Source organism: Astatotilapia calliptera, chromosome 2, assembly GCF_900246225.1.
Source record: "Astatotilapia calliptera chromosome 2, fAstCal1.2, whole genome shotgun sequence".
In the NCBI taxonomy this organism is placed as follows: Eukaryota; Metazoa; Chordata; class Actinopteri; order Cichliformes; family Cichlidae; genus Astatotilapia; species Astatotilapia calliptera.
In genome coordinates this window covers 8582746-8605965 of record NC_039303.1, presented here as the reverse complement: position 1 = coordinate 8605965, position 23220 = coordinate 8582746, and the positions used below count along the sequence as shown (strand labels likewise).

The following is a 23220-nucleotide window of genomic DNA, read 5'->3' as shown; positions in this document are numbered from 1 at the left end:
AGAAAAACAGTTAAGGCAAGACAAAAATATAAATTGCTGCTTACTGTTATGAAGCTTCCTAACAAAGTTCACTTTGTTCTTATGAATCATCTTGTGGGTCCTTTAACTCACAAAATATCTAAATTAAGCAAAGGGAAATAGACCATGCTAAGTTTATCCTGAGAAATGGCAGCTGAAACGTAAGCTGTTTTCTCATTTTCAGATGTAAACTTTGACAAGTGTATTGAGAATGTCAGAGGAATACAGTCGAGACCTTGGATGTTGCGTTAGATGTCTTCTCAGTCCTCGAAATACACAGTTTGGTTTACACGAGTGCCTGAGTAGAGCCTCAAGGACACACTTGGACATTAAATGGAATTTGTACTAAGGAGGTGGCAGAGTAATGAGTCTTCTAAGGTAACCTCTAGAAAAGTTGAAAAGTTCAAGGATACAGAACATCTGTGCAAGCTGCTGCACATACAGCAACATTTTAAAGCCATAAAATGTTGGAAAACACGGATCGTCATCCATTGATGAGAAGGACAATATGTGGTTAATTAAACCTCTTGATTATGAAGTGTTGATTCACTGCAGAGCGCAACGCAACAGCTGTAAAATATTAGACAAGTATGCTCACACCAGGTATACAAAACCTTTTGGTTATGTATGACTTTCCATTATTTTTACAGTTGTGAAAAAATATTCATCAAGTTTTCCAGTCCTCAGAAGTGAAACTGTCAACTGCGCTTTCCCATTCACAGTTTCTACGGATCATAGAAACAGCTGTTCAGCGTACTGGGCAATACATGCATATATGTGTTTTTGTGTGTGTGTGCTGCTTTCTTACCAGTCAGTGTGCACTGCCACGTTGCTCACAGCACAGTAGCCTGGTTCCTGGTCATCACCACACAGGTCCACGGTCAGGGATGCAGCCTGCATGATGACAAGAACACACATACTGCTGTCACGTGTGATTCTCTTTAAGAGAAACAGCTGTGAAGCTACACTGACTCACACAATTATTGTTCAGGGAGGAAATTACATTTAAGTAAAAAAATGTTTCTGGAAGAGTGTGGTTGACATAAACACCAACAACATGTGTCACTCACTGTTATTTGTGGTGGGGGTGGGCCATAAAACACTCAGTCAATATCAGTCTATCAGTCACTTTTTCTTTGTTAAGAGTGTTTTTCCAGAATGTGGAAACCCCCCCCCCCGCGCTTTTCATTTGGGGCTTAAACACAGGATGCATTTCAAATTGTTTTTTAGCAAATGTATCTATACTCCTTTTGTTAGTGGTCAGTTTAAAGACAGTCCCATGTAAAAAAGGGACACATGCTAAAAATATGCTCAAAATAGGGCACCAGTGCTAAACCATTTTCTTTGCAGGTTAAATAAAATATTTGAGTAACTAAACTAATTTTATGTTATTAATGGAGCAATTCAATATATTTTGGACTATATCTTCATTAAAATAAAACAAAACAAAAGTCTACAACCTGTGGAAAATTGAGCTAAATTCTTGCCTTCAGCATCCAACAACCACCGACAAGTGGTCAAGGAATACTCATATTCACCTCATAACCAGTGGTTGCCAGGTGGTTGCAGACCAGTCTTTAGGCTTCTGTCACTTGATCCTAAATTGTCGCCATGACTGGCTTCACGTGTCAGCACGACCTCTATAGCCGTAAGCTGTTTAGCTTAGCACAAAACCTGGTACAGACTTATTCTGTCAGAGGGTTATAATATCCAGCTAGCATCATCTTTGAAGTTCAGTACTCAAAAGATTTTCCATTTTGTGCTAAGCTAAGCTGTGTGCTGGTAAAATCATATCCAACTTATATATGAAAGCGGTATTAATTTTCTCTCTGTTATACCAGATGGTGAATAAGTATTTCCAAAAATGTTAAGCTTTTTCTTTCTTCTAAAGATGGCAACAGCTGTTTAATTAAACCCCATATTGTGACAGTGAACGACAGAGGGACAGAGCAACCTGATGGGTGCTATATGCTTATTGTTCAAAGTTTATTGTCACAAGAGAACAAAATCCTCAAACCAATTGTATTTCCTTCCCGATTCCCTGCCTGAAGTATTTAAAGGCAAATTTCTAAACCCTAAAACCCATCAGAATGTGTGAATATAAATAAATATTTTCTCAAGCACCGTTGGCATATCTTTTACTCATGAGTTCTGGCACCATAAGCTGAGGGTTACTTCATTCAGATGAGTTACAGTATATGTTCCTGAACATTTGTGTTCCTAAGTCTTGTTCAGTGGTTAATGTGAGCTTTGTTCACCACAAGCCATGCAGTCACATTATTTTTCTTTATTTCATGAGTGTTCAATGGGAGAGGGGCACAGAAATGCCATACATTACAGCAAGCGTTTCCCGTTTCCCGTTAATGGGACAAAAGCTTTTGGCCAGATGTGGATTATTCTCTTTTCTCCCTCTGTGCTCAGAGAAGAAACGACCCTGCTAGAAAAAAATAATAAAAATGGGCTGGTGAGGAAACTGCCCGGAAAAGTGTGTGAACGTGTTGAAAAACCAGGGCAATCACGCTCCACCTCTCGTGGAGCTTAAGTAAATACGGACCACACTGGCTTGCATCTCTGACACAAATCATCCACAACCCACCGGGCACACACACACACACAGAGTTCATTTAGTACACTCGTGTCACACCCGAGTCAGACACACGAACACACATAATCAAATGAGAAAAAACTACAGAGACAAGAACGAGTCGAAGAACAACAGAACGCATTTGTGACTCCGAGGCGCCATAAAGAACATCAGAACCACATAAACATTTTATTAATGTTTTTCCTGTGATCAAAGGCACTGCAGTCATGCTTCTGCATTCACTGTCAACTGTCACGAACTGTGCAGGAGGAATAATTTCTCAAAAGAAACCTTAGAAATGAAGAGCAAATGCATCCCCCAAAAAATGAGGAGTGTATTTTTCAGCTTGGCTAGCACTGGAGGAAATTTGAAGAAAGCACCACAGGAGATCATTGTTTTCCCCATGACTAATACAATGGGGTGGGGGGTGGGGGGGTGGGACCACAACCTTACTCTCTGTTGTGGTACATGAGCTGAGTAACATTTGTTTTGTGCTTGTTTCTAGGACAAATAACTCACCTAATCCAAAACTTAATGATTTGCTGCTGGTGTTAATCAGCGGCAGTCCTAAACTGTCAAACTGAATTTGAAACATCATTGTCAGAAGATTTGAGTTTGTTCTCACACGATATCACTGTAATTGTTATTAATGTATAATTTAATCCAAATAATGCTTATTATTCTTCTACTCACCACCAAAATGTGATCTAAGAGTACAGAAACACTGCATCTTTGACAAGAATGACTCATCCAAGGTTTTTCCTTTTTTGTATTCTCAAATCTCCATGGAGATTTCTGTTTATAGTTTCAACCACTACTCCTCTTTTTTTCATGCCCTCAAAGATTACTACAAACTCTGCAAAATGAAATTGATCAGCTTTTCAGACTGCAGAGCAGATGGTCCGGCATGGCAACACGAGGACAAGTATGTTGTAGTTGGAGCTGCCAGGCAGGAGGAAGGCAGAAAGACCACAGAGACGTTTAATGGATGTAGAGAAGGAGGACGTGCACAAGGCTGTTGTGACACAAAGATATGCCAGGGATAGGGTGAGATGGAGGCAAATCACCCACTGTGGCAACGCCTAAAGGGAGCAGCCGAAAGAAGTAGTTGTTCTCAAAAACAGCTCTAATCCAGTTGGCCTTCATTAGGTTAAAAAAATAAGCTAAATCTGACACGGATATGGTTCTGTTTGGGAGCTAATGAGTAACAGTTGAGAAATTTCACATTTTACACTAGAAATGACTTTTTCTTTTTCTTTGTTTATGGCACTTGGACCAATAGCTGCAGTGTTAACCACGAATACAGAAGCAAAGAGAAACATGTCAAACTTTATGAAATGCACTTTGATGTTGCATTCAAATGCTTTTGCTAAATACAGTTAATGGTACTGTAGATTATATATTAAAGGACGCGACATTAAGATAAACTCACTTGGAACAAGGCAATATGGCTGTTTGAATTTTGACACCGATGCTTTGGATGCTTTAAAGCTGGAAACAGTTACATCCTTCCTTAAACTCTCCACTGAACCTTTAACTATTAACATTTTCCATTACTGTGGTTTAAAACTGACGTCTTCGTACACTGTAACTCGTTGGACTGAGACAATTTGCCTAACATTTATGGTATTTGACAATTAAAACTAATTCCTGCAGAGATGACAGTAACTGAGATGGTTGCAGTATCTGTGAACTCTCTGCTCCCTCTGATTACTTGGAGCCTTCACGGTGAAGCAGTGCATGACCGTGTCCGTGGTTTGCGTCTGCTTTCGGGATTGGCTCAGAATTTAGGTGCAGGAACGCAGAACAGACCTCAAGCCTGGCCACCGAAATGACCCGTAGCACCTTTTGCAAACACGGTGATCAGGTTCACTTTACACCGCTCAAGGGAGCTGGCACTTCAGGCGTGACACACTCACATTTCTCTCTCATTCTTCAACAGCCCCAACACGACCACCTTCGCATAATATTCACCGGGTACCATTTGCAGACAGAATCACAGCTTTCAACGTGTGCTGTATTCCTTTACACCCGTCACTCTGCACCATCTCAAAACTGACAATTTAACGATTTTACCAGCTTCCTATGAAACTCCCAGTGCACGGTGGGAAATGACAGATTTGAAGTCCAGCAGGAGAGCTACATTATAGAAGGCTTGACAGGGCCTAGCTGGATTTTTTTTCCTCCTCCTGCCTTGCCACTGCATTGCTGGCAGGGAGAAGCCTCTCATTCAGAGCACAGGAGACAGGATTTCAACCTTCATGGCCATTTTGGATCCTGGTATTGTAAATCACAACTAGCAATAAAATATAATTACAAACCATGAAAACCATAAGCTGAGCTACCCGTGGTTTGGGGAAGTTTAATTATCATCTGATGGTGCAAAAAAGAATATAAGGCCAAATTTGGAGTCAGCTTCAGCTATAAAAGCTCAGGACATAAATGCTATTGAATGTGCAGTCCCTTTGCAACTATGCAGCATTTTCTGATTTTCCTAAATGTTTTTGCTGCTAGACCCATAAAAACTAATATGCCACTTAAAGCAAGAGCGAATGATGAGAAACATTTAGAGTATGAGATATTTTCTATCGTAAAAAAACAGGAATTCTTACCATCCCAGCTCTCCTGGCAATGACTGTGTGGAACTGCCCATCCGAAACTTTTATCATGGTCATCAATTTATAAGTTCCACTTCCCAAGTTAAAAGAGAAGCGCATCTGTCCCTCGAAGATCTCCAAAGCCAGGAACTCCGCCTTGTCTCCGGTCTGGTTATCGTGGTTGTATAAAAGCAGCGCGTTGCTCTTCAGGGTAGCAAACTTGATATATATGTAGTTATTGTTGGGATCCAGAGACGGAAACTCCATGTAGGAGAGCTCCTCAAAGCCATAGCTGTTCAACTCGCAGTGCTTGCCGAAAACCCCTGAGGAAAAAAACAGACCGAAAGTGGAATCATGGAGGAAGCCAATGAATGATTCACAGTGCTGCTGTGATAAAAATATCTACAGATAAAACAGAATCTTTATCAAGCAGCATTATCTGCTTTGTATATAGAAGTAACAAAGCAGATATCGTAGCTGTGCGATCACAGTCTTGCAAAAGACTTTTTTTTTCTTGCATCAACTGGAGACTACTACTGAGGACAGCAATACAACACATGAAAAATGGAGACAAAAAATGAAATGACAGTTTCCACATTTGTTTAAGAAATCAAAGGTTAAGAATGAAATAGCTGCTGGGAGAGTGCACATCTGAATTTGTCCATCTTGCTTTTCAATTTAGCGGGACTCTGTAATACCCTGAAAGTTTCCTACTATTACTTACCAAATGGACAATGACAGTAATATCCATCCACTCGATTCTGACAGGACCCGCCATTAAAACACGGGTTACACTCACAGTGATTGATGATGGAATCACACGTTTTGCCTGGGTTCACAGAACAACACAAATTAAAATGGATGGGGTGGCAGACAACACAGGAAAACCCCAAAGGGAACACAGTTCACTTTCCCCACAGGCCAAGTCATGCACGCCTTTCATCGCCTCACAGCTGAGAAATGCACTGCAAAAAAAAGATCCATTTAACTACGTACTACACCTTTAAATCTCATTCAAGCTCAAACAACAATACGATAAAAGTGAAAACTGTAAGTTCACCTGTTTCAGTGCAGTTTCACAAAGCTATTTTGGAAATAGCATTGCTTGCCCAAGATGATATCATTTGACCAAAAACAACATCTTGAAACTTTTATAGGAAAAAAACGAAATGATCTCATTCAACTGGCAGATTCCTCTCACTAGGAATAATCAGATTTTCAAACTCATTGCAAATTATGTTTGGACGAGGCTGTTTTTTTTTTGGTTTTGGTTTTGTTTTGTTTGTGTGGGATTTTTTTTTTGCAGGGCAGAAAGGCAAATAGTTGGAATGTATACAAATGGCCACCATACATACAAACAAACATATAAATGAAGTTTAAACATCACGATAAGGAATGCGACGTTGATAATACAAATAATACACTGGCTCCGAGAGAACAAACGGTTCATGAGTGGTTAAATAGAAAAAGATTGACAATGAACTTTTGAAAATGCATTTTATGCTGTAAATCTTGAGACAAGTTGCTTAATGGAGACAGATTCTGCTGCCAAACACCAGTTGTGGAAACAGGAAGTTGAGAGTTCACCAGGAGGGCATGCAAACTACTGTAAGTCAATAGGTGCCTTTCTGCAGGAGGGTCATTTATCTTGATGAAACCTAAAGAATTGTGTTCATTTTTTATCATCATAATAAAAAAGGACAGTAATGACTTGACTTGAGGCAAATTGCCTGCTACAGCCCGCTTTGAAAATGCCTTTCAGATGCTACAGTCAGAGGCTGAACAACATACAGGTCCAAATGACCTTGAATGTAATTCCACTTAAAATCCACTCCCTTTTTATCTAGGGTAATAATGAAGCATATTCATTACATTTCCAAATTAAAAGGCCTGATTGGATCTGTTATAAAGCTGCTCATTTGTCATGCAGCTCAAAACCCTGCCAAATGAGAAATCCTTGATTAAGAAATCCCTGTGTATACAGTTGGATCAGAAATGTATCTGTGTGTGGCCAGAGTTGCATGCACATGAACACACACAATGAAATGCGATAGTGGTGAACTGCGTGTGGAGCCTAGACTCAAGTCCTGACTACGGTCAGCTTCGCATCATCCTCTTTATTAAAGCAAACATGGCGGGCTGATATGCATCACAGCTGATACCCCCCGCCCCCCAAACAGCAATCCAAAAATCAAACTGTTTTTGGCAGTGATGCTTGTATGCTATGGCTACAACACCTCCTGGAAACATTCAGAAGCAAATATTTTCATTGGACCTAAAGTCATCTGTGTGACTCCAGTATTGTGGGAGTTTTAATGCGCGCATGTGTGCGTGTCCCCGCGTGCTTTTTTCCAAGCCTAACACGAGTGGCTTTAAGGTCAAACATAAAATGTGACTCCTGCGTGTGTAGTACCTGCAAAGCCGGATTTACAGAGACAGTTGAAACCGCCTGGGAAATTCTGGCACAACGCCCCGTTCTTGCAGGGATTGGAAAGGCATTCATTGACATCCCTCTCACAGGCCTTGCCGGTGAAACCTTCTGGACAGGTGCAGGAGAAATCCCCCACCAGATTATGGCAGGTGCCGCCATTGTGGCAGGGCGATGGCTGGCACTCATCGATGTCCGTCTCACACAGAGCTCCTGTGTATCCTGGCCTGCAGCTGCAGGCGTAGGGCTGCAGGGGGTGGTTGGAAACAAGGATCACTGGGACGCTTTCTTCTGTCTTAATATCAGGCCCGACACTGAGACGCCTCTTGCAGCTGCCTCCATTCTGGCACGGGTTGCGTGTGCAAGGATCATGGTCCACCGCATCTATTTGCACCCCGCTCTGTCTATATAAAATGTCTTTGATACTCTGGAAGAATGTGGCCACGCCGCTCGGGTTGACATATTGTCCGTGGCCACGTTTCACAGCTGCCATCACGAAAGTCTGATTGTTGAGCTCAAATGCTCCATAAATCAGCACCCCTGTGCCTAGTCCTGCTAGCTGAGAGTTGGCAATGCGTAGGAAGCTGAGGTAGTGGTTGGTGAGGAAGCTTTTGACTCCGTCAGAGTGGAGTCGGATGAGTATGCTGTTATCCACCGTAGCATTGTTGAAGCCCACGAAGAGGACTTTGGCTGTGTTACTAACTGAACCGTGGACACCGTCGCTGCTGCGGATGGTTAGGTCAAACGTTCCATCTGTTGAGCGAGCTTTAGAGTTGAGGTTGCACGTTCCAGTTGGGATACTAAACAGACCTGAAGATGGAGGTATAAGGGAACAGTGGAACCTGTCCTGAATATCCGGGTCTTGGGGTCTAACGTCTCCCAAAGAACCACCAGGAAACATGTTTCCAAAGTAGTGGACCAAGATTTCCATGGACCTGGGCTCTGAAGGGTTGTCATTCTGATCATTTATTTTCACGTGAACTGTTCCCGTGGAGGACATTTGCGGCACGCCAGAATCCTTGATCACAACAGAGAGGTAGAAATCACTAATCTGCTCTCTGTCAATCTCCCGACTTGTGGTTAAGACTCCAGCTGGACTAAGACTGAAGTAGCTTTTGGCAGAGCCAGAATTGAGGAGGCTATATAGAAAGGGGCCTTGGTTGGGTGGTAGATCTGGGTCAGAGGCTGTCAATGTTGTGACTGCAGTGCCAGCTCTCTGGTTCTCCATGACCTCAGCGTAGGTTTTAGTTAAAGTCGGGCCGTTATCATTGATATCTTCAAGATTCACAATCACCGTGGTGCTTCCGGTTGCGGGAGGTGTGCCAGTATCCACAGCGAGAATCGTCAGATTATACACAGGAATTGTCTCTCTGTCTAGCTCTGCAGCCACAGACACTTGGCCAGTTTTTGCGTTGATTGTAAAAATATTTTTATCAGACTCAGGAGCTATGGAGTAGGAAAATCTGCTCCAGCTTGGGACAGAGTCCGAGTCTCCAGCACTCACAAAAGTCACCAGACCACCGGGTGAGAGACCTTCACTGACCTGGACATCATAAAGTTCATTAGTAAAAACAGGCGGATCGTTTGCATCAAGAATAGTGATATTCACAAACACCTCATCAATATCTGCCCCACGGATGCTTCCTGCGTTCTTGGCTAACACCTTCAGTGAAACCTTCTCCTCTTTCTCACGATCCAGAGTACCTGTGACATAAATCTGGCCCGTCCTCTTGTTGATGCCAAAGCCCTTCTTTCTGCTCCTACCAAAAATGAGGTAGTAAACTACTCCATCTTCTCCTTGGTCTCGATCACTGGCAAATACTTCCCCTACCACTGTTCCTTTTGGAGCAGCTTCTGAGATTTCAAAGTAGTACTGTTTGGAGACAAAGCGCGGCACGTATTCGTTGGCTCCCTTTAGCTGAATGTTGACGTTGGCGAAGCTGCAGCGCTCTTCGTCTGGGACATTGAAGGCCTTGACTGTTAAATGGTAGACCTGCTTAGCCTCATAATCCAAGAAGCCCTGGGTGGTGATGATGCCCGTGTTCGGGTCAATAACAAAGAGGTCACTGTCTGACGATTGAATCACATAAGCCATGACCGCGTTAGCTCCCGAATCAAGGTCTGTACCATTCAGTTTGATCACGGTGGTGCCACTGGGAACGTTCTCCTGCACAATGGGGAAGTACTCATCAGGATCAAACACAGGAGGGTTGTCGTTCACATCAGTCACGTGTACTGTGACTGAGATGTAGCTTGTTTTTGCAATCCAACCACCGTCAGTGGCTGAAACCCTAAGCTCGTGCTGTTGCTTTTCTTCAAAGTCCAGAGGGTGAGCTAAGGATAACACTCCAGTTCTACTGTTAAGTGCAAACAGACCCTTGTCGTTGCCTGAAGTAATATTGTACGTGATAAGGCCATTCATCTCTTTGTCTTTGTCTCTTGCAGACAGGGTCCTTATTGCTGTTCCCACAGCAAGGCTTTCAGGTACAGTAGCTGAGATTTGGCTTTGCGAGAACTCGGGTGTGTGGTGGTTTTCCTCCGTAACTGCTATACTCACTGTCGTCTGTGCAGACAACGGAGGATTTCCTTTGTCGCTTGCAGTGATTTTAATCTGGAAAATTTTATTCATATCTGATGTAAGCGAAGAGGCAACAGTAATCCATCCACTTGTTTTATCTAGTTTGAATTTACTAGAGCTATTTCCACCTGTCATTAGGTACTCTACCTCGGAATTAAGGCCAAAATCTTTCTTGTCCTGAGCTACAACCCTGAGCAGTCGGGTGCCAACTTTTACACTTTTAGTGACAGGTGTAAAGTAGCTGGGGGAATTAAACTCAGGGGGATTATCATTGCTGTCTACAATGTTCACAATAACTGTTGTCTCACTCATCAAAGGCTTGAGTGCTCGGTCCGAGGCTGTCACAATGAAGCTGTGGCGGTTTATATTTATACTGCTAGCACCTGTTGAGTTCTGATATTTTAACTGCTGCTTTACAAATATCTCTCCAGTGCTGGCATTAATTCTAAAATACTCTGACTGGGATCGGATGAAATAGAAAATTTTGCCATTGAAATCCTCGTCGGGATCAGTGGCGGACACCCGTGTGACCAGAGAGCCCACCTCTGTGAGCTCAGGATAGTCCAGATAGTAAGACGGTCGACTAAATCTGGGGGCATTATCATTAATATCAGTTATGAATACGGTGACATCTGTGCTTACTGTCCAGCCGCTGTCATGGGCAGACACTTTGACAATGTAGTGATTAGTGTCTTCTCTATTGAGTGGCCTGCTAATTGTTATGTCTCCTGTGTTTGGATTAATATTGAATGGAAGGCTGGTATCTGTAATTGAATATCGGCTAATGGCATTTGAACCGGCATCCTCGTCAGTGGTGGTGACTCTGGTGACAGTGTAACCCACAGGGGCATTTTCAGCCACTGTAGCACTGAAGATCTTGGAAAACCTGGGGGCATTGTCATTCACATCCAGTACGTTGATTAGTACTTTGACTATTGTGTTTTTGGGTGGCAAACCGCGGTCAGTGGCTTTGACTTTCAAAGTGTACAGAGCCACCTTCTCCCGGTCCAGTGGCCTGGTGGTTCGTATTTCACCGGTGGCTCGATTGATGCTGAAACTGTTCTCTTTGTTGCCCTCAATGATGGCATATTCCAGCTGTCCATTTGGCCCACTGTCCAGATCAACGGCAGAGACCATAAGCACCCCCTTGGGTGGAAGATTCTCCAGTATCTCAGCATGGAAGGGATCCTTATCAAATACTGGGTGATTGTCATTCACATCCAGCACAGCTATTTCCAATTTCTCATAAGAGGAGTAAGGTGGGAAGCCCTGATCTCTGGCCTCAATCCAGAGGACATACTTCTGTATGTTTTCATAATCCAGTGGATGTCTGATAGACAACTTGCCTGACAGCTGGTCGATATGAAAAGCATTATCCAGGTTCCCACTGGCAATGTAATATGACAGCGGCCCGCCTCTCATAGAAGACCCGGTCACAGTTGTAACAATGTGGTTGCTTGGCTGGCTTTCAGGGAATGTGAACGCACGTTCCCTCAACTTAATGACAGGGAAGTTTCCTCCAGTAACAAAGCGAACAGTCACGGTAGTCGTATCTGTTTTGGGATTGGCTCCGCCGTCTTTTACTCGAACTGTAAGTGTAACTTCTGAATTTCCAGTTAGCCTCTCATTGGCAGTGATGGCACCTCTGACTGGGTCGATCTTGAATTTCTCAGCATTGCGGCCCATCAGGGAGTAGTGTAGCTGGGCGTTTGAACCAGAGTCCTCATCAGTGACAGTAACGGCAAAGACCAAGGACCCTGAAGACATAAATGTGAATGAATGAGTCTTTGGCACAGTGATTTAGCAGACTAATTACTTATGTAGACATTAAAAAATAGAGTTTATTTTAGTATTTTAGTTAATTTTAGCATTTTCTGACATAGTTAAAATATTAAGCTATGCCTAATAACACAGTACAATGACAGAGCGAAAAGGTGCACACCACAACTTTTATTTAGCACCTTTTAATGCATGTGCTCACCTGCTGCAGTAGATGCGGGGATGTGGGTGACATAGGGGTGGTGGTGAAAACGTGGGGGGTTGTCATTAATGTCGGCCACTGTCACGGACACAGTAGCAGAGCTGGACAAGCCCTCGGGCTGGCCTCCATCTGTTGCCACTACCAGCAGCTGGTAATTGGCCCTGTCTTCTCGGTCCAGCAGGGAGCTGGTGATAATCTGTCCTGTAGCTGGGTTGATGGAGAACTGACCGCGTCCTCCGGTCAGGCTGTAGCTGTAGGATAAACACAGAAGGACATGTTTTAGTGAAAAACAAAAACAAAGACTGCATAGCAATTTGATGATGATAATGATGCTGTATCAGGAATTTTGCAGTCATCTTTAATACAAATCAATATTATTCATTTGGTGTTATTGGATATCTTTTATTATTCTTTATTGAAACAGCAATTTTGAATTCATCCACACATAATTTCCTGGGCATTATTAAAGTATTCTGATTCTGACATCAAATACTTGCATATATATAGACTGTAGTTATGTAGTCTGCTACTCTGCACTGACTGAAGCACCTTGTTCAGTGCGACAAAGTTGCCTATAGAGGGCACTGTTTCAAGGTTCACATTAGCACAGTGAGGGGGGAATATGGTCAGAGATGGTCCCCACACTACACTGCGGTCACATCAAATCAGTGACATATTTAACTAAAGTGTCCATTTGCTTTCATGCTCTGTGGGGTCTAGGCTGCATTCTCCAGAATCATGCATTTGATTTATCTTCCTCATTGTTATATTTGTTATTGTGTAATCCAAAAATGACAAGAATTTTAATATTTATAAAAATACATGGTATAGAAAGCAAACAAAACATACATAATATCAAGTCAACACTCAGGGGGCTAAAATCTTTTGCTTTCAAACAAATATCAGGTTTCACCCTGTATCTCCCGAGTCTCCAGCAGGACCCAGACATAAATGTAAGCTGACACATACATGTACACACCAGTGCATATTTTGAAAAGGTTTCTTGAAAAAGCATCCCCCTCCAGAGATGGGATGACAAATTGCAGAACAATGTGTGAATGCAGTGCTGGTGCAAAGCTTATTTGGACATTGAAAACAATGTAAACTGTCCACAGATGCTTGTGGTCAGAACATAGTCCAGAGACAAGTCCAAGCTCGGGACTTACATTTAACGGGCTGTGAAAATCAAAACTAATAACTATTTGTAACCAGTTCTGGGCCCCGAACCCCTGATGGGTACATCTCGTTCTGTCATAGACAATTAACATCCTCATTACTATGTTTTGGGAAACTGGAGCACGCTGCGGTACCCCCAAATGTGTACCCAGTGGGGCTGCCGAAGAAAGAGAGGGGGCTGGACTTGAGTCAGTGTCCGGCCTGAGAGAGACTGGCCAGAAACTCTTACAAGCTTCCCCCTGGAGGGGCTTGTGAGTGTGAAAAAGCTTGAAAATCGCACCCCAAAACAATGACTTTGGGTTTTGACTATGACGCTACACTCCGTGACTAAATTTCTATCATCCATTGCAACATTGGTCTGGAATTTTACAGAGCTGGAAGTGAGTTAAAGAGTTTTACTGTATGGCCCCAAAAGGGTATTTTCACACCAGGGTGTAAAATCAGAGCATGAAATCAAACTGAAGCTGGCCTGACTGTGGAACTCAGTAGTTCCTGGGACCATATAGAGTGACATCTTATAAGAAGTGGCTTCAGTGACGTGTGGACACTAATGTTTTTATTTTACTCTATTTGATATTTCATGTTCTTTAGAAAAAGATCTTTGGGAAAACTCGGATTTTCCAAGTCAGTTCAGGGAATTTCAAACTTCAACTATCTGAATATGTTTGAGTGGTTTCATTTTATGAATCCTGTTCAAAAGAGCCATTTCCCACTTTGAATGATCAGAATATCTACAGCATACCAGGGGTCCCACTGACTGCAATAAGTTGGAGTCTGGTTGGAATAAACAACTGAAAATGAAAAAGAATACCTTATAACACCATTAACTCCCACGTCTGCATCAGAGCTGTTGACCAAAAGCACATCTGTCCCAGTTGGGGCATCCTCCATGATGGTGGTGTGAAAGATAGAAGAAGTGAAAACGGGGACATTATCGTTAACGTCATCCACCATAACTGTTACCGTCCCTGTCCCACTCAGTGATGGAGTGCCTGGAGATGGAAGAAAGAAAAAAAGAAACATGACTGACAGTAGCAGTTTACTTCTCCTTGAGTGATCACCTTAAAGAGAAGTGAAGGAGAAACTGACTCACTTGTTGGGACAGAAACAACTCATTAACCTTTCAGCAAACCGAATATGGAGATTATTCCAAGTGACAGAATTACAAACTCTGTTTTTGTGGGGACACGTGAGTGCCATTAAGTCCCCTTCTGACTTTGGACACATGATTTATTGTACACGACTTGTCATTTGCAGCAAGATCCACACTGAAGCAATTCACATTCCTGCAAAGGCTCGACCACACTGTTCCTGCTGCATTTAATTCAAGAAAATGTCTTTAGTCGTGGGTATGCACTTTCCACGGGTTGTACTGTCACATCAACGCACATCAGTGAAAAACACATCAAAGGGGCTCAATGTCTCTGAAACCAAATCTTTCAGGCGTCCTTCCTGGGGTCTTGGACGCTCACCGATTTAATCTCCACAGAGAGGTATCTATTTTAAGGTGCGCGGCACTGTGCGAGATATTAGAGCGAGAAGAAGTGCTATTTTCAGCAAAAATCCGACCGTTTTTTTTTCCCAGAGCAGGTGACGAAACACGGTTTGCTGCGACCCGGGGGGATGGATTTAAATCAATAGCAGATGAAAACGAGCCGCAATGCAGAAAAACCTGAACAGAAAAAAGACATTCAGGCATCTGCCTTGCTTGAGCTGCCCTTTATAATCCATCCCTAAAAGGCACAGCGAACTGGCTAATCTATATTCCAAACATAAGTGCGAGTTTTCAGGCTTGTTACTGAAAGTCACAATATGGGATCTGGAGACATCCTTAAAAGCTTGATGCTATTTTGAGTTCTTAATGATTTCCATATGGTTTACAGTATGAATAATACAAGGACAGAGAGCACCTGAGGACTGAAAAAAGCTGAGATGTGAAAGCCGTAGGAGCTATTTTTCCCACCTCTTACATGTAGTTGTTCCCTCCTGTAGCTCTCTTCAGGAATCTGTGTGAATATGTCAACTATAATACAACCAAATAAAAACATACACGATCCCGATCTTGTGTCTCATGTCCCTGTGTACTCAGCTGCTCAAAACATCAGATGCTTGAACTTGTGTACCGTGGAGGCCTGGATTAATAAGAGATAATAAAAAACATTTGGATGGTGGCCACCAAGATTCTCTCTTAATGCTCTTAAATAAAGAATCAGAGAAAAGTGGGTGCCGAGGGGTGGAGGGTCAGAAAGAAAGCTAGAGGGATTCTATGGCTTTATTGCGCAGCCAGCATGGATTAGTTATAAATATGAGGAAATCAGGCCAACATGCTGTTATATTTTGCACCAGTTCTTCTCATTTGGAAGTCAGATGAAACATCTTTGCTGCTGCAGTCTCCCGAGAGTGCTGTTGACACAATGATGTTTTTCAGTCATATTTATACGCCACTAAAAGGTTGTGTCAGAGGTTTATTCCTGTTAAAAGGGAGTTTTTCCCTTCCCACTGTCACCAAAGCGACTGCTCACAGGGTGTCATCTGATTGTTGGGGTTTCTCTGTTTTCTCTGTATTATTGTGGGTTTTTTAGTTTACAATATGAAGAGCCTTGAGGCAATTGTTGTTGTGATTTCACGCTATATAAATAAAACTGAATATCAATTGCTACTACCTTATCAGTATTAAAAGCAATATAATTTAGAGACCTGTGTATTACATGCAAATCGGCGCTCCCTGCAAACTATGCTCAAACTACTTAAGAGTGTGTGTGTTTGTGTGTTTGAGCACAAAGAAAATCCTCCACAGGCTCTACAGCTGGGAATTGCTGACACTGAGTTCTGGGTCCTTGCGGGCAGAGAGCACAAAAGAGATCTTTCCCTGTGAACATCAACAAATTTGAACATTACTGTGGGGCTTGGATACCGCAGCCACTTCTTTCAGGAGGGCTGGGGATTCCTCAAAAAACGAGATTTGTGATAGTTTACCGTAACATCACTTCACTGCCTGGCTTTATGATAATAAACAGACATTTGGCCTCAGGCTTGTAATGCACCCAGGTTTTCTGGTCAGAACAGAAGTGGCTAACATTGGCATTCAGAATAAACAGAGCTGAATTCCAGAAGCAAAATAAATGACACAAAAAGAGGTGACAGTAAACACATTTCATCCCAAAAGAGACCCAGAAACCATACAACACTAATCTTTAGTGACTCATTACCAAAGCGAATCACTGAAGAGCCCTCTGCTGCTCTAGCTATACTGACTCCCGTGTTTATACCCATACATAGGCAATGTTGAATTTTGTATTTCCACCTTTACAAATATTTGTGATTATGAAAAATCCGCTTATAAACAACATTCTCTGCAGCTAGTTACACGGGACATCTGACCACAAATTTGGTGCCAAATACAAAGAATTAACAGTGGCGGAAACATAATCTGAGCATAAAATGTAAACCAATCCCCTCTATATAGCTTCATCGCAGACTTATTATGTAATAACCACAACATGTGTCAGCAAGATTATTTAATTAACATCATGCTTTACTGTAGCTTTCTAATCCGCCTATACTTGGACCCGAGGTATCGTTTGTCTCAGCAAGTTTCATTTGACATGAATCATCATTCAGGAGGTTGTTATAGCAATAGATTGGAGCAGCTTTCGCTCCTCCTCAGGTGATCCTCTTAATTGAGGAGCGATCCAAGTCAGCAAGGCGTCTGTATCACTTTAAATTAACCAGCAAGGAGCCGCAGGTGGTAAGTAAAGTGTGTTTGACAGTCAGCAACTCGCTAAGACTGCTGTTGATCAAAGATGTTCTGTACAGGCTGGAGCTGCTGATGGCTGATAAGAGGCTCTGAGAGCTAAGTGGCTTTGTCTACCAATGCAGTCAATGCAGGAATGATTTGTTTTTGAATATCAAGCGCACCGCAGTATTTTTCTGAACTTAACTGATACCGACCGAGCGCAGCAGTCGCATTTCAATAGCATTGTTCCCCTCACTAAGAGAGGAAGCCAGCCAAGCTAAAACGCTAGCACCGACTGTGTGCATCTATGTGTATGTGGAGCACACCGCCCTCCTTTTAGGCATTTCATTTTTGCACAGGATGTGATGTCACAACCTGTTTACTGCCTGTGAACGGTCAGCCTTCTCTGTTGGGACCTTCAAAGACTCTGTCACCCAACACATCAGGGACTCTGGGGCCCAGGGCACTGTTACACCAGCTAATCCTTAGCAAGCACAGAACAGAGACACCCCACCCCCTCTAACGCTCCTCTGTCCAAAGCTGAACCTGCGTTGACCCAGCAGATGATAGGCATGGGCTCAAATTGAGGATTTTTCACATCTTTCTTGGTGTATCACTTCTCACAGCATCATGCAACTCCGTGCAGTTTCTGAACGTGCCTTCTTGGCCTCATGGGGCTAACTGATATCACATAACCCCCTGGCAGCTGTTACCCCCTCCAAGCATCCTGTTCGATGTGTAAATAGTTCAGATCTATCTTGTTACATTGCGTGGGATGACAGATTTAGTAAAGGAACACTATATCTTGGCAGGTATGCAAATGTATGTAGATGACAGTTGTTTCAAATAGTTATGGCTGGTGTGAGACATTGTTGAGATTCATATGACGGCAGACTAAATAACAGGGTCAGCGCTGCAGTCGAGTAAGTCATCATCTGTTTCCGATTCTTAAATTTCCTCTGCATCCTGTACCTGTAATAGTAAGAAATCAATCCCAGAGCATTTTTTTTAAACGTACAAAATAATCTCCGTCCAGTTCTTCTTTCTGTGGAGGGAGTGACTCAACAGGAGAGGAATGCTCTCCAAGAGTGCTGAGAAATGCCAGCATCTCCTCCAAACAGTCTTCGCTGGAATCTGGCAAAGCACAGGGAAGAGTGTCAGGGTCAATGATTTAGATTACTGCAGACAAGGCGGGTGTCACCTCGTGCACGGCAGGGATATGGCGAGGAAATTTGCCTGGATCTGGCAGAGCACAATTTGGCCCACCGCTGGACGACAAATGACATCATTTTACCATGGAAAGAGAACTGGTGGAAACTTGCAGCGGGAAGTCAGCTGCCTACCAGTGGCAGCCATGCACTGCGGTTAGACAAATATTTTTTCCATTGGCAAGTCCTGTCCCCAGACCCTTTCTTTTATGTGAGCAGTAGTTCTTAAGGTAAATTTTAAACTTTTATAGGGCTGCATTAACCACAGACATTAAAGACATTGTAAAGGTAATCTAATGCTATTAGCCTCCATGAAACAAAAACTATCCAAGACAATATTCAACAACATATGTACCAGCATATTTAGCATATTCAAGTTGATATTAGGAAAGCGTGATCAGTTTTGTTTGCATTCATAGCACCAGTATGCCTTAAGAGCCATAAGACAGATAAGGTAATCAAGGCACTACCTTACCTCTTGCCGATGTTTGTGCCATGAGCGTAATCCTATTTCAGGGGTTAATCTCAAGTCATTTAGGAAAGCAAACCTGCCCCCCCCCCTGACACTACACTTCTGGTGAGTAAAACCTCGCATTATTACGCACTGTCTCATTAAAATCTCATTCAAATGTCACAGAAAATTGCTTTCAAAGCTACTGCCACTAGTATTATTTATTGTTGCACAGAAGGAATCGAGGTTTGAGCCGAGAGGAGTGTGCTGCCTCAATCAGTAAAGAAAATAGTGAACTCTCTGGCACCATGTTTCCATGAGGTGTTTTTGTACCAGAGCCACTAAGTTCTGATGTGATAACTCTGCCTTCTGTTCAAGGGTTTTCTCCAATGCAAGACATCAGACCGATGGTGTTCAGATAAAAGGTTTTTATCCGTGAGCAGCCATTACACTATAGCAGCGGTCCCCAACCTTTTTTGCGCCACGGACCGGTTTATGCCCGACAATATTTTCACGGACCGGCCTTTAAGGTGTCGCGGATAAATACAACAAAATAAAACTAGTATCGGTACCGAAAAAAAGAAGATTTATTCATAACACACGTGAAAAGACCCAGGAAAACCGAGTAAACGATAAAAACGATAACAAAATAACGCTGAAAACCAATAAAAACCCTGAAAACCATACATTTCACACCTGAGCCTCAACTCTCGCGGCCCGGTACCAAACGACTCACGGACCGGTCCGAGGCCCGGGGGTTGGGGACCGCTGCACTACAGGATAAAGGAAAAAGACACAGGCGTCAGTGCACACAAAGGGGCGCTCAAAGTGCTCGAGCCGATTCCTCCTTGCTTTAATTGAATCTCGATGCACCATTACCATTTAATTAAACGCAGCGCATCCCCTTCAGATCTAGGAATGACACAGCTGGATCAGTGACAACTAAAACAGAGTCCTCTGTTTGATATTTCACAATAACCCTAAAAGAACTTAAAGTGTTTGTTAAACTGGCAATGGCACTGACACTTAAACCTTCCCACTAATATTTCACTGCTGCATCTGAGATCACATCTAAGAGCTTTCTTTCAGTTCGAATCACAACTGGGGGAAACTGGAAAAGCCTAGAATAACCCCAAGGAAGGAGTGTGCAAAATAACAAGCTTTCTGACTAAAGTAGACCAACTGACCATCTGTTGTAGCCTCCTCCATCGAAGAGATCCACAGAGAGGTTTCCCCATAAGCCTCTCAAGTCAGAAAGCATTGTCTAGCAAAAACATATGGCAGGGTCTAAGCACCTTATTAGTGTACATTACCGCTGGACAAATCACATTAACCTTTAAGAAGGTGCTGTGGCCATACTTTCTGAACTAGAGGGGGTACAAATACACGTGTTAATGATGATTAAGCTATGTGTTTTCTGACCGCCGCAGCTGCTATGAGGGTGCACGGCGCTGTGAGAGCCTCACGGGGGGTTTTGAAGGAGACAGCAGCGCTCACCTCCTGGGAAAAGCTGCGAGTCACCCCGAGTTGCTCAGCTTAAGCCGTGCTAAGAAGAAGGTTTGAGTGTCTGTGCTGGCACAAGAGATAATCTCTTCCTTTAATATACGACTGCCTGATGTTTTATCGAAAAAAGAAATGAGGAAGGACAAAGCTGGGATGTCCAAACAGCCAGGTTCATTAAAGTGGGAAGTTGAGGACAGGTTGACTTTGGGAAGACGAATGAATGTGTAAATTTATGAGACAGCCCATCTGTAGCCTGAAGCTTAAGGCTAAACGGTTAATTACGGTTTATGGACTGCGGCTAGATTGTGCTCTTAAGGGACAGCGTAAATAAAACACATCATTACTCAGGGGGGGTGAGAATTGGCTGCCAACAAGCCAAAATTGACATTTTTCTGCCTCTGAGAACCTGTTGCTTTGCGACAAAGCTTCTTTTAATGCAACCCTGTCCGGCACCCATGAAAGACCTCGTGGAGCCGAGAGCAGGGTGCAAGCTGTCCCACTGCACAGTTTGCCAAACATAACAGAGTAAACAGAGGTTTTCTCACAGTTAACAAGCAACAGAGTGAAAGGGATATCTCAGCAGAACACTCAAAGCTGCTACCCAGCATAAAGGGAGCTAGAATATTCCTAATAATATGGCAATGTCAGTGGCATCCATCAAATTAAACCTAGAATCTTATACAGCTCCCTGGTTATTTATGGAGTGCTGCGTCTGAATGCTTTTGCATAATTTCTTCCACATATGTTACAGATACGGGTTGGCGGTTTGCAAGCATGCAAAAAAAAAACAAAAACCCTATCGACAGACACAGAGCGGAGCTTTTTTTCATAGTTTAGGGCCCGTGGTGAAATTTAATGAAGTGATTTGCCTTTTGTGTTTTTATTACTGTGGTGCTTTTATTTGCTGTGTTGAAGAATATTTGGAAATCCCAATCTAGCACTGGGTCTGTGCACCATTCAGTGACTGCTTTCCATTTTATGGTGACACAGCAATACCAGCAGATCATAACATAGTGTGAGAGGTGGAAAACTTATACTGCCAGAATAACTTGCTCATAACACAACTCTATAATGTTCATACATGGGCCACATAAAGCTGAAATATGACTTTGGAAAAGTGTTTAAGAGCGAAAGCATGCACTTATATTCACATACATATTACACAGATTTTCAGTAAGCAAAAAAAAGTGCGTTAGCAATGGCCACATATAGTTCTGATGGGTTTATTTTTGTGAGAAAGTGATGTGGTAGCCAGGCTCCTCGGTGAATAAACATCATTAAAAAGTGGATCTTGCCAGGCCGAAGCACCAATCATTCAGCCCACACCACCTTTTTAATACACGCCTTCTCCCTCCTCCACAACTTACCAAAGCTATTTACACAAACATTCAGATCCTGCAAATGTTAGTGTGTACCAGAGAGTGGAAAAGAGAAAACAGGCGATAGGAAAAAACTCTGCAAGACCACATTGTTACTGCAGAGTTTTTTAAGAGCTGATCCAGAATGTTACTGCTCTGTTAAAGTTCATTTGAGGAACCTGATATTTTATTTGGCCAAGTCCTTTGTTGCCACTAGACTGCAGACTGGGTGAAACCATCAGAAATGGACCCTATTAAAGATTTTTTATGGCAAGTGTTGGACAGTGATCTAGCGATGTCTCGGCCACGTTTTAACGCCACGTTATCAGCGTACGCGCAGGACTTTGTTTGCTCCGTCCATGTTTGCCTAATATGACAAAGACTGATGGATATATGCTGGCATTAAATTTTCTCTGTTGTTTTTTGCTCAAAACCTGACGACAGGCTGGAGATTGACAGATCATTATTCAACCAAACAAGTCCAGGGGAAAGAAAACTCAAGAATACGGAAGGGTTTACACGCCAGATTCATGGGAGCCATTTAAGAGCATAAAGGATTCTGCTTTTAAATAGGCATGGTCATTAAAATTCTTTATCTGCTAAGCGGTCGTTTAGCCCCCCAAAACTCTCCCCTCACCCACCAGCCAAAAGACCATATACAAACAGCGCGGCACTATGGAGCGATGTGCTGGAGGGATGTGAAAGACATGGGATTTCTATGCGCTCGTATCCGCCATAATAGGCATGGGCCAAGGGATTTACTGTGCCTTCTCTTTAATAAATGTGGTCAAACGCTCTGCATGTCAATGCGCCCCGAGGATGCTCTCACCACCACACGCAGACTTGCACAAACTCGAAGGCAACACACAAATGCACAAAAAAACATATGTATGAACAAATAATCATTGCGTGTCTACTAATCTGCAGACACAAGCATAAGCACGCAACAAATCAGTTAATCGCTAATGTAAATCAAATTAGGTCAGTTTTTATAACTTTTATTAGTTGAAAGGGTTTCCAAAAACATTGAAAAAGAGGAAGTTCAAGTGGGAATACCTACTTTTAAAAAGATCCAAGAGATTAACAAAGCAAGGCAGACAGCAAGAAACTCCAGTATGAAAAAAGAAGCTTTTGGCTATATTACTGTCTCAAAAATTCATGGATTCAGGAAAAACAATATAAGAAAATAGATTATATTAATCAAAAGCATTAGGGTTAACTTTAAAGCTGATCAGATCACCTCAAACCCGACAAACTGCCGTGTGCATGAAAATATGTTCTCCACAACCACAGATGCCTACTTAAAGCCATAACAGCAACATTGTTTTGCAAAAGCATTTGCGACTCTGTGGGAGATCTCACTGTTGTGCATTCTTCCGAGCAGGCAAAACTTGTACATTACTAAGCAGTGGCTTGAAAATCTGACTTGCCTGCAGCTGATCCCAGATGTTGGCTGAGTAAAAACAACAGTCCGGGTCTGCGTACTCCAAACCCCAAATATCTTCATGTATCTGCACAACTAGTAAACTCAAAAATGCAGAAACAAAACAAATTCCCATAAACAAGGAAGGGAGACTTAAAAAAAGGAGAAGAAATATTCTG

The 23220-nt window shown here is 42.7% G+C and overlaps 1 protein-coding gene across 2 annotated transcripts in view; it reads right to left on the bottom strand.

Moving 5' to 3' along the window:
• Positions 1-23220, bottom strand: part of fat4 (FAT atypical cadherin 4) — a 99483-nt gene that overhangs the window by 10704 nt on the left and 65559 nt on the right. Inside the window, exons 7-12 of one of the 2 annotated variants that reach the window (XM_026183531.1) lie at positions 14174-14354; positions 12187-12437; positions 7613-11962; positions 5924-6028; positions 5215-5522; positions 827-912 (exon numbers count right to left, since the gene is read on the bottom strand). In XM_026183531.1, coding sequence (XP_026039316.1) covers positions 827-912; positions 5215-5522; positions 5924-6028; positions 7613-11962; positions 12187-12437; positions 14174-14354 — 5281 coding nt within the window. The remainder of the gene's footprint in view (positions 1-826; positions 913-5214; positions 5523-5923; positions 6029-7612; positions 11963-12186; positions 12438-14173; positions 14355-23220) is intronic. The other variant, XM_026183539.1, reaches the window with a different exon arrangement.